At 47.0% G+C, this 12474-nt stretch overlaps 1 protein-coding gene across 1 annotated transcript in view; it reads right to left on the minus strand.

The window, feature by feature from the left end:
- Nucleotides 1–2227: 2227 nt before the first annotated feature.
- Nucleotides 2228–12474, minus strand: part of LOC147017875 (fish-egg lectin-like) — a 31032-nt gene continuing 20785 nt past the window's right edge. The window contains exon 5 of the mRNA XM_085896941.1: nucleotides 2228–2615. Coding sequence (XP_085753067.1) covers nucleotides 2483–2615 — 133 coding nt within the window. The 3' untranslated portion in view covers nucleotides 2228–2482. The remainder of the gene's footprint in view (nucleotides 2616–12474) is intronic.

Genomic DNA, 12474 nt, shown 5'->3' on the forward strand with positions numbered 1-12474 from the left:
TCACACTCTTTCACCTCAAAGCTTCCCTCTCACATTTCTGAAAAACTCCCCCCTCACCCTTCTCCCTCAACTCTCCCCACTCACCCTTTTCCCACCATTCCTCTTCTCCAATGGCTTGATTTCTGATCATCAATTTGGTTTCAGACCAGGTCACTCTACCATGGATATGCTGCTTCTGCTCTCCCAACAATGGATGGAGGTACTCAATGCGAGACATGAAATCAGAGCCATATCCCAAGACATATCGCGTGCTTTTGACACGGTCTGGCACCCTGCCCTGCTCACTAAACTCTCTTTCTATGGTATCCAATGCCATCTCCACTCTTGGCTCGCAGACTTCCTCTCCTGTCGCAGCCAACATGTGGCCCTAAATTGAGTTCTCTCTTCCCTTCTTCCTGTCCAAGCTGGAGTTCCTCAAGGCAGCGTTCTGGTTTCTTTTTCTCTTTTTCATCAATGACCTCCCCGACTCTGGAAAATCCTCTTTATCTCTATGCTAATGACTCCACCCTCTGCCGTACCATCTGTCATCCCTCAGACCGGCAAGCAGCAGCTTCTTCTCTCACTGCAGATCTGGGTAAAATCACAAATTGGTCCATCACGTGGAACATGTCTTTCAATCCTGATAAATCTCACACTCTCACGATGTCTCTCCACAAGGACCGTTTCGAACCCCCCCCCCCCCAATCTACTTTCTCAATAATCTTCTGGAAGAAGATCTTTCATTCAAGCTTCTGGGTCTCATGATCTGCCATGATCTTTCCAGGGAAAGCCACACATTTCCAACCTGGCCTCCAAAGCCAGTCGCCAACTGGGAATCCTCCGTCGTGCAAAGTCCTTCCTCGGCCACACCTGAGCTCCTGACCACATACAAAGCTTTCATCCACAGCCTGATGGAGTACTGCTCTCCACTCTGGGCTCGTGCTCCCACCTCTCACCTTTCTCGGCTTCATGCTGTGCAAACCAAGGCATTCAGGATCACAGGTATCTCCCACAGTGAGGCTGAATCTTTGGGCCTCTCACTCTCTCACCACAGACAGGTCATTGGTCTTTCTGTCTTCGACCATCTCCACTCTGGTCTCGCCCCCCCCACCCCCTGCTCTGTCTGCGATATGTCCCCACCATATTTCCGCAGGGCGCTCAAGGTCCGCCAACAACCCCCTTCTGGTAAAACTACCAAAATCATGAATAATTTCTCACCTTCACTCTTTCATCCCTCTTTTTCCCCACCTTTGGAATAAACTCTTGTGTACACCGTGTTCCCCACCCCATCCCTCAACCTTCCACAGATTTCCTTGTGTCTCTGTTCCCCACTGTATGTCCATTTTGGATACACCATGTTCCCCACCTCATCCCTCTCCCTTCCACAGATCTCCTAGTATCTCTGTTCCCCACTGGATGTACATTTTGTATACCCCGTGTTCCCCACCCCATCCCTCTCCCTTCCACAGATCTCCTTGTATGTCTGTTCCCCACTGTATGTCCATTTTTTATACCCCGTGTTCTCTGCCCCATCCTTCTCGATCCACAGATCTCCGAGTGTCTCTGTTCCCCACTGTTTTGGCCTTCCCTCTCCCACCCCTCTTGTCTCATGCCCCCCTCACTGTGCGTTGTGTGTTGGCTCTCATACGAGCCTCGACAATGTATACAAAAAGAATAAAAAGTCCAATAGAAAGGTGACCATTTTTTCCATTTTTTTTTATTCAAATTTATTTCATTTATCAGAAAGATTGTACATTCAATCAATCACAGAATATATATATATATATATATATATATATATATATATATATATATATATATATATATATATATATATGTATATGCAACAAAGACGAGTTTGTGTTCCATGAGACGAGACGAGTGACGAGAGAAACTCGTCTCATGATCACAGATTGTCATGAAGATTCCACAACAGATTTAGCGGCTCCGCCTCAGACTCTGCAACCTCCATTTGGAGAGCTGAACACTGAACAGGCTCTTCCCACCTGGACCATTGGGAAGTGATGACGCATCAGTAGAGAACGTCCAATCAGAATTGACTTTTGATAGGTGTTGATTGGACTGTTCTTCTTCATATACGTGTATATATATATATATATATATATATATATATATATATATATATATATATATATATATATATATATATATATATATATATATATATATATATATATATATATATATATATAATTTTTTTTAATATAAAGTAATTCAAATAGAGTATTTCACTTTTGGTGCTTGTAATCAACATTTGGCCTCGAGGTAAGGGAGTATTGAAAAACATTCTGTGGAAATCGAGAAATATGTTTAATGTAAATGATTTTTTGTTTTTTTTAAATCAAACAAATCAATGTTCTGAGCCTTTCAAACAAATAAAACCCAGTTTGCGAAACATGCTATTGATTATAAGATCATTACAAATGCCTGTTCACCATTATTGAGATTAATAAGGGTAATTGGATGCAAAGACAACATGATACTAGACATTGCAGAGCATAATTGTGCCTTGTACAGTTACGAGCCACAGCTGATCGCCATCCACTGATAATGATGTGATGTTCTTTTCCGGGAGAAGAGCAACCCAGCTTGAGATGTTCGTCTTCACTCCAACGCTGATGATAAAAAAAATTAAAATTGCAACATTAAATTGAGGTGGTGTGAGTTTTCACATAAAAATATCTCTCGCAGTACAAATATGTGACGTAATTTCATTACCCTTTTAATGGGAAGCTGTAATCCATCAAAAAATGTAATGTACTCATGTTGGTGAATTTATTATATTGTATTTAATTTTTGTATACATGGTTGAGGTTTGTGGAAGACTGAGATCAGGATTGAATGGAACAAAATAGGAAATACCAACAGCAGAGTGGAGGTGAGAGTGAAATCAAGGGGAGAGGGAGAAAGATACATGAGGTGAGCACATACAGCTGTGCACAACCTAAAACACAACAAAGAGAAATCGGAGATGAAACAGAAAAGGAACAAACCAAACTGACAAGTTCAAATAGGTCAGGGGAGATGTGGGGGTGGGGGCGGGGGAATCACAATCACCTGAAAAACGGGAGTGCTCCGGGACTGGGGTAATTTGAGGTGGGAAAGATCAGGAGTCGAGATGGGGGTGACTTGAGATAGTGGTGAACAGTTGTTGTGAAGCCCTGGAGGGAAGAATGGGACTGAACAGACTGGGGGAGTTGGTTCCAAAGGGGAGAGAAAAGAGGAACAGATGAGTGGAAGTGAGTAGTGAGCCTGGATTTTTTTGAGTTTAACAAGAAGTGGGTTACTACTGACAGACCATGTTTCAGCCAGATTTATGCATAGACCAATGAGGCCCTGGCCTATGGCGGCAACTGAAGTAAAGGTGGAAATGATGGTGAATTGAATGTATCTGTGATTTCATAACTTGTGAAAAATGCCTGTTTTTAAAAAAAATTTTGTATGCATCGTCAAGGCTCGTGGAAGAGCTCGTATGCTGAATGGATCAGGATGGAACAGCATAGATGGGGGAGTTGAGGGGGGGCACAAACTGTGGAGTTTAAGGGTAAAATAGAGGGGCCTTGGACAATCAATGGGTGGGGAAGCAGGAAAGGACAAGATGGAAACTTTCAGGAGTGATAACCTGGAAATTTGGAAGGAGAAGAGCTTGGGGTGGAGTGGGGTTGGGTGGCTGAGGGGGTTAGCAAGGGAAGAAAAAAATATATGGTTTTGGATTGAGGATGATCTGTGATGGTGGTGAACCTTGAGGGAGGTCACAGAGAGATTCACTTACCTTGGAATTGATATTCTTGTCTCTGCTGGCTGTGAGTCAGAGGTCAACATATGTCTGGGTCGAGCTTGGGGAGTCATGGATTCACTGGATCATGAGGTGTGGTGCTGTCGGTACTTGTGCAGGACGACGAAAGTCCGAGTCTTCAGCTTCTTGGTGCTTCGTCTTGCTCTACGGATGTGGGACTTGGACTCTGACCAGGCATTTCAGATGGAGACTTAATTTCTTTGGTACCAGGTCTCTTTGGAGAATCCTTGGCTGTCACTGGTCACACTTTGAGTCCAATGAGCGGTTTCTGAGAGACAGAATTGAGATTCGTTACCTGCGTAGTCCGTGAGCGTCAGCTGCGGCTGTATGGACATGTGGCTCATTTTCCTGACGCTGATCCTGCTCACCAGATTCTCTCAGCGAGGGAGCCTCATGAGTGGAGGAGGTCAATGGGCCGAACACGTGCCTCATGGTTGCAGCAGGTTGATCGGCATCTCAAGGAGATGGGGGTGGGCTAGGCATCTGCCTGGGGGATGGTCAGACGGAGGCCAGAGTACCGGCGGAAAGTGGACACAGCGATGCATTGCTCCCATACCTGACCTGACCTGTTTAAATTTGTGACCAGTAGGCGATTGAAGGTGAGCGGACAGACAAACGGAAGTGATCAACATACTTGTCATATATATATATATATATATATATATATATATATATATATATATATATATATATATATATATATATATATATATATATATTGTGTGTGTGTGTGTGTATATTTGCCAAGTAACAAGCAGTCAAGGATGAAAACAACCTCAATCCACGTTTGGTGGTGGAGTTGATAAAATTTAAAATCTCGTATCCGGATCCAGATCCTCACCAATGTCAAATCAATTCTTCCTTCTCACACACCCAACCTTATCCACAAAGTTTTGTTTGAATCCATCCAAAATTTCTTGAGATATCATGTTCTATCTCGTTTTATGGCCCCATCACTGATTTGTTAAGAATCATTTTTTAAAATATCGGATTCGGAGACAAACACCGCCCGGAAATAAATACCGCCTGCCCACGTTTGGAGACAAACACGTCCCGCCCAGACATGTCTGTAGACAAACACCGCCCAGAAATAAATACTCCCAGGACACATCCGGAGACAAACGCCACCCAGAGAAAAACACCGCCCGGACACATCCGGAGACGAGCACCACCCAGACACATCCGGCGACAAACACCATCAGGATACATCCGGAGACAAACATCGCCTGGACACGTCCAGAGACAAACACTGCTCGGATATAAACACTGCCCCCGACACGTCCGGAAACAAACATCGTCTGGAGACAAAAATCGTCCGGACAAGCCCAGAGACAAGCACCGCACAAATACGTTCGGAAACAAACACTGCCAGGAGATAAACACCACCCGGATTTCTCAGGAGACAAACACATTCCTGACACATCTGGAGACATACACCTTGAGAGATATGACAGACATATCTCTGGACACATCTGGAGATAATCACGCTCTGGGCACATGTGGAGAGAACCACTGTCCGAACATAACCACTGGCCGGATACGTCCTGAGATAACCTCCATCCGGAGTATCAAATAATGTGCGAATTCAACTCTCTGGACTTTTATAAGAAGTACAACTGAAATGCGATAACCTCTTGAATATCTTCACCTGAGCTGAAATTCAAATTATAAAATATGGAATCGACCTTAGCAGCAGCTCTGACTGCAAAAAAAAGAAAAGTGTTTATTTGTCCAATCCGGACATTGTTTTATACTCCGGACATCTCAAGTAGGTTTTTATTTAATACTGGCAAAGACAACCCGCCGCTTCACTGACAGAAATATTAAGGAGGGGGGGGTAAGAAGGAGGGAAGGGAAAGAGGAGGGAGGGGAAGGATAGAGTCGGGAGAGAGGAGGGAGAGAATGGAAGGTAGTGTGACAAGGGAAGGGCGATAAAATATGCCCAAACAGCAACATTTTCCTTTTAACTGACAGGTTCTATATAAAATCAGGCAGGAGCATTTAAAACCCACAACACCTACCTGGCAAAGGCCTGCCTGCATGCTCGCACATGCAGCGACCTTTACACCCCTCCGGTCGGCTCACTCAGAATCTGATTCGTACATGCTACAGTCCCCTCAATAGAGGGGGAATGGTGGGAGAAAAAGGGGGTGGGGGCGAAGAAAGGAGCGAGAGAGGGGTGGGGTCAGAGAAAGGGAGAGGGCTGCGATAGGTGTGAGAGAGAAAGAGGGGAGAGAGAGGAGGGGGAGTGTGGAGGGGGAGAGGAGAGGGGGGAGGGATTCCTGCAGATGGGACGCCCAGTTTAACATCCATCCGAGAGACGGCACACACATTGATGAATCACCCCTCCTGTGAAACACCGGGATGACAATTTCTAGCTGGGTCGGGATTGGAACCCAGGCTAGACAGCTGAGAGCGAGCATGCCTACCTCTCGCTATCCTGCCATGATGTGGTGATTCATTGCTTTGTAACTGAAAACATTCTTTACTCATTGTAAACATCTAATTTATTTTGCTTTCTTAATGCCAGAGATGTCCACATGGACAACCATGCCACAATATCGCCATGGAAGCTTTTAGAGATCGCTCCAACAAAAGCGCTCCAAACAAGCACTCCGGCAAAATGGTTGAAGAAACGTTTAAAAAGGAAATGTTAAATTTTTTTATATGAACTTATCTTTGCCGAAGTGACAAGTCATATAATGAAAGGAGATCGTACAAAAAGGGGAAATGTCTTGTAAAATAAAATTGTACATTTTCAGCGAGCCAGCCACCGCCCAACACACCACAGAGCGACGTGGGACCATCGCAGGTGAGTGGCCCATGAACTTTGTTCAAGTTGATCGATGAACAGTATTCAGTGACAGTGTGAATATTGTAGAGCACTCGCCAATTGGCTTAAGCACTTAAGCAAGCACCGCAATGAAACAGTTGCTAAGGAACAGCTGGCTTGGCAAGTGATTATCGATCGTCGATTGATTATACAAACACCATGCACCCCAGTGGCGTACCTAAGGTATGGCACATGCCCTGGGCACCACTTGAAGGTGGGGGGGGGGGTCACCACTGAGCAGGACACGGTCTCTGTCAGGAATGGAATATTGAAGTTTAAAGACGACAGAGACGAAAGAAAGGAATGGCTGATGAGAACTCGAGAGATGCTGGGTTAACAGCCAAGGAGGAAATGGAAAGAGTCATGAAGGGAACACTCGACTGTCTTCACAGAGAAATGGACGAAAGGTTTGCTCGTTTGCACGACACTGACTCCAAGTTAGGGTTCCTTCTCGATGTCGAGGGGCTGTGTTACAGCGCTGACAGTAACGACCAAAAGAAGAAATGTGAAAATTTGGGTGAATTGTACATGTCTGATGTTGATGGACAGCAGCTATATGAAAATTTTTTGGATTGCAGAATGTTACTATCAAGTCAGGCCAACATGAAATATCAAGACCTGAAGAACTTCTCGAATTTATTGTTCAGTCTGGAGATGAGAGCATCTTCCTCGACCTTCGCATTGCTATTCAGATAATGCTTACCATTGCAGTTTCCATCGCCAGCTGTGAGAGATCATTCAGCAAGTTAAAATTAATACTTTCATATTTGAGAGCCTCCATGGGTCAAGGCAGACTCTGTGATCTTGCTCTGCTGAGTGTAGAAAGAGAAGGAACTGAAAAAAACTGACTTTGAGCACATCAGAGACCAAATTTGCATCAGTGAAAGCAAGGAAGGTGCAGTTATAATTTTCATGTCGTGCCATAATTTCTTAATTAAAAGATTAACGAGCTTGGGTTGTATTTTTGAGCTGATATTATGGTAAAGTTATCTAAAAGATGGGTGTCAGATGTTTGGACAGGGGCGCAATTTCAGTGCTTGCCATAGGCACTATTTTCTGAAGATACTCCCCTGATGCACCCATTCCATCCATCCATTGGGACCATACTCTCTGTAAAGCAGTGGTGCTGCTGAAGCAGTCTCCTTGGTTATTGGGCACAATCTTGGATGGGTCGCCATTCCAACACAGGACACCAGCAATCGAGCACTCATTTGCCGACCTCGGAAGGATGACAAGCAGAGTCAACCCCACCTTGTATTAATTCAAAAGCCGAGGGTGATTTGAACTCAGAATCCAATGATCCTAAGCCCACTACCCTAACCATGAAGCCAACACCAGGCAGCATGCACCCATTGACTCCCAGAATGCGAAGGGATGTCTGAATTGGACGTGTGAAAACTTTTTTGTCAGCATTCGGAACTACTGCTGAGGGGAATAAAGAAGTTGAAATTTTTAAATTCAGTTGAGATCAAGAGATTCTAGCGGTTATGGAATGTGCGGTGCTGGCATCTCTGGATGTTTATAAGCACTGCAAAGTATCCATTGATTTGTAGGTATGATGATCAGGCATTCGATGACATGAGTGAGGAAAGTTTAAAAAACAACAAACAAAAAACTTTTTGAGTAAGAAACCATTATATTACGGCCTGTTCCAAGTCAAGGAATTGCTGAGCAGGCCAAACAAATTGGTGGCTTCAGATCGAGCCAGCTGAAAGAGAGCTCACCAAGATGGCGTGCCGCCATCTTGGTAAGGCTTATTTTGGTTTTTCATCATGAGCACCCCCTAAGTTATCTTCAAAAGGGGTGTTTAAATTAACCCAAACACCCAATTTTCATTCATGCACCACCTCGGAGTTCCCTTAGTATGCATGCAAAGTTTCAGGCTGCCTTCTGGAGATAACCACCATCTGGACGACAGATATAACCATCATCCATTTCATGGTTTTGAAGTTATTGAGGACCCACACACACATTTATTAGTATAGACGAGATAATACAACTCGTCCCTTCGCTGATGGTAATATTTAGGAAGGAGTAAGAAGGAGGGGAGGGAGAGAGAGGAGGGAGGGTTGGGCAAGGGCAGGGGGAGCGAGGAGGGAGGGAGATCGAGGTGGGGTGGTGGGGTGGTGGAGTGAGGAAGGAGAGAGGAGCAAGGAGGGGAATGAGGAGGATGTGGAAAGGGAAGGCAGCTTGAGGGGAGCACGAGGAAAGGCAGTGTGAGGGGAAGGTGCGGCCGGACATAACCACTGTCCTGACACGTCCGGAGATAACCACCGTCCGGACATAAACACCATCCATATATGTCAAAGGAAGGCAGCGTAAGGTAGTGTGAAGGTACCGTCCGGACATAACCGCTGTCCGACATGTCTGGATATAACCACCATCTGGACGACGTGTATACTAAGTGGGGGGGGGGGAGAGTGGAGGACCGAGGAAGTAGGGAGATGAAGGAGGGGTGGAGAAGCGAGGAAGCAAGGGTGAGGGAGGAGAGTGGGGCGAGGAGGGGTGGGGGAGTGAGGGAATGGAAGGCAACTTGAAGGGAGGGGAAAGAAGTGTGAGGGGAGGAGAATTCAGTGTGAGGGGAGGAGAATTCAGCGAGAGGGGAGGGCCCATCAAACATAACCATCCTCTAGACCCATCTGGAGATAACCACCCTCCAGACACGTATGGAGATAATCACTGTCCTGAAATAACCATCATCCGGATATGTGTGGAGATAACCACCATCCGGACAAGGGGTACACTAAGGGTGAGGGGGGAGAGAAAAAGAGGGGTGGAAGAGCGAGGTGGTAAGGAGACCAAGTCAGGGTGGAGGAGTGAGGAAGCAGGGGTGAGCGAGGATGGGTGGGGGAGTGAGGGAATAAGGAGGGGTGGGGAAATGGAAGGCAAAAGAAGTGTGAGAGGAGGGGAAGGAAGGGCAGTGTATGGGGAGAGCAAGGGAAGGCAGTGTGAGGGGAGGGCAAGGGATGGAAGTGTGAGGGGCGGGTCCGTCCAGACAAAACCACCGTTTGGCACATCTGGAGATAACCGCCATTCAGATATGTGTGGAGATAGCCACTGTCCGGATATGTGCGGAGATATTTCGACTCCACATATTTAGATTTACCCACCAATCGCACCACAGTCATGCCTTCTGGTTGGTTGGTTTGCACTTGCGGGAACAATCGTCTTGCTGGCACACAGATGGTTATTCTTTGCGGATTTTGCAGTTTTACCGCGTGATACATAATCTGCAGTGATGCTCACCATTTTGCAGCCCCAGGAGGTATGTGTGTGTGTGTGTGTGTGTGTGTGTGTGTGTGTGTGTGTGTGTGTGTGTGTGTGTGTGTGTGTGTGTGTGTGTGTGTGTGTGTGTGTGTGTGTGTGTGTGTGTGTGTGTGTGTGTGTGTGTGTGTACACGAGCAGATAACCTCATTCCACCGGGCTGTTGTAAGGGAATAAGTTTCCAATAGAATGTGGAATAATTAAGGAGTTTGACAGGAATGACTCTTGAGAGTATGTTGGTAGGGATCTGTGTAAATTCCATGTAATCTACTATATAAATGGCAGTCCTTCTGTCCGTGTCTGTCTGTCTGTCTGTCTGTTTTTTTTGTGACGAATAAGCTCCGAGACCAGTGAACCGATCTTGATGAAACTTTACACATTTATAGAACTAACATTTAGCTCCAGGATGCGCTAAGTGGCTCTCCATATAAATGAAAAAAATATGTATTAAAAAAAAAAAAATATATATATATATATATATAAATAAAATTTCCATTACAAAAAAAATGGCTTTCGAATAGTGCGCCGGCATATTAATCATAACAAAAGGCTTCATGGTTAAAAACGCTAGGGTTTTTTGAAATACAAAATGTTCGTATTCGTTGACTTTTTAAACATTCACATTCTCCTCCTGTTATTTGAATTCTCGAACTGCACGCGCACGGCAACAGCTAACTGCTGATCGATCTGCTCATGAAAGAGCCAGGCAAGCCATAAAGGGGGTTAGGGAGACAATCGATGACGGGAAGATAAATGATGTGAGTGAGTGAGGGCCAGCGGGCCTGTGTGTATGGAGTGAGTGAGGGCCAGCGGGCCTGTGTGTATGGAGTGAGTGAGGGCCAGCGGGCCTGTGTGTATGGAGTGAGTGAGGACCAGCGGGCCTGTGTGTATGGAGTGAGTGAGGACCAGCGGGCCTGTGTGTATGGAGTGAGTGAGGACCAGCGGGCCTGTGTGTATGGAGTGAGTGAGGACCAGCGGGCCTGTGTGTATGGAGTGAGTGAGGACCAGCGGGCCTGTGTGTATGGAGTGAGTGAGGACCAGCGGGCCTGTGTGTATGGAGTGAGTGAGGACCAGCGGGCCTGTGTGTATGGAGTGAGTGAGGACCAGCGGGCCTGTGTGTATGGAGTGAGTGAGGACCAGCGGGCCTGTGTGTATGGAGTGAGTGAGGACCAGCGGGCCTGTGTGTATGGAGTGAGTGAGGACCAGCGGGCCTGTGTGTATGGAGTGAGTGAGGACCAGCGGGCCTGTGTGTATGGAGTGAGTGAGGACCAGCGGGCCTGTGTGTATGGAGTGAGTGAGGACCAGCGGGCCTGTGTGTATGGAGTGAGTGAGGACCAGCGGGCCTGTGTGTATGGAGTGAGTGAGGACCAGCGGGCCTGTGTGTATGGAGTGAGTGAGGACCAGCGGGCCTGTGTGTATGGAGTGAGTGAGGACCAGCGGGCCTGTGTGTATGGAGTGAGTGAGGACCAGCGGGCCTGTGTGTATGGAGTGAGTGAGGACCAGCGGGCCTGTGTGTATGGAGTGAGTGAGGACCAGCGGGCCTGTGTGTATGGAGTGAGTGAGGACCAGCGGGCCTGTGTGTATGGAGTGAGTGAGGACCAGCGGGCCTGTGTGTATGGAGTGAGTGAGGACCAGCGGGCCTGTGTGTATGGAGTGAGTGAGGACCAGCGGGCCTGTGTGTATGGAGTGAGTGAGGACCAGCGGGCCTGTGTGTATGGAGTGAGTGAGGACCAGCGGGCCTGTGTGTATGGAGTGAGTGAGGACCAGCGGGCCTGTGTGTATGGAGTGAGTGAGGACCAGCGGGCCTGTGTGTATGGAGTGAGTGAGGACCAGCGGGCCTGTGTGTACGGAGTGAGTGAGGACCAGCGGGCCTGTGTGTATGGAGCGAATGTGGTATGCATGGTGCGATTAGTGATTGGGGGGAGGAATGATTCCCACCCAAGTGACCCCGGGGTCAGAGTAATGTGAGTTAGTGGGTTAGTCAAATTGACAAAAATGGAGGTCGCTTTGTTGTTGGTGCGAATGTGGGCTCGAAACCCGTTTGGAGGGGTGCAGGAGTCCTGTTGACGGGCTGGGAGCGTGGCTGCAAATGGTGAGTATCGCTTAGTGGGCACAAAATAGGGCAAATTTCCCGGGTATTCCCGGGTACTTCAGCTAGTGTAAAATATGACCGAGTCCTCAACCCCTTTCTTTTTCAAGTTTGCATCCCTCCACCTCCTTCCAACTCCAAGTATGCATCCCTCCCCCTCTAGCGACTCCAAGTCCGCATCCCTCCTCCTCGTCAGATAAAATGGATGGCGACTGAGACGTATTCCTGGATGCGCTTCTCACCTTCTCTGCAAGAGTAGGTAATACAGCATTCTCACCTTCTTTGCAGGCTACAAAACCTTGGCTCATGGAAGATTGAGGTGACAGAACATAACGGCAATGTACTGCCAGTACGATACTGTGGTGTAGTCTGCGGGCCTACGGGGAGGGGCATGATGATGATGCATGATGGGCGTGATTATGGGAGGAGTGGTCGTGGTGGTCATCGTATCTGCAAGGGATATAAGGTGTGCGTGCCGCCTGAGGCATCGTA

The sequence above is a fragment of the Eptatretus burgeri genome, chromosome 10 (genome assembly GCF_056783735.1).
Source record: "Eptatretus burgeri isolate ZD-2024b chromosome 10, Ebu_testis_v1, whole genome shotgun sequence".
NCBI classification, from domain to species: domain Eukaryota; kingdom Metazoa; phylum Chordata; class Myxini; order Myxiniformes; family Myxinidae; genus Eptatretus; species Eptatretus burgeri.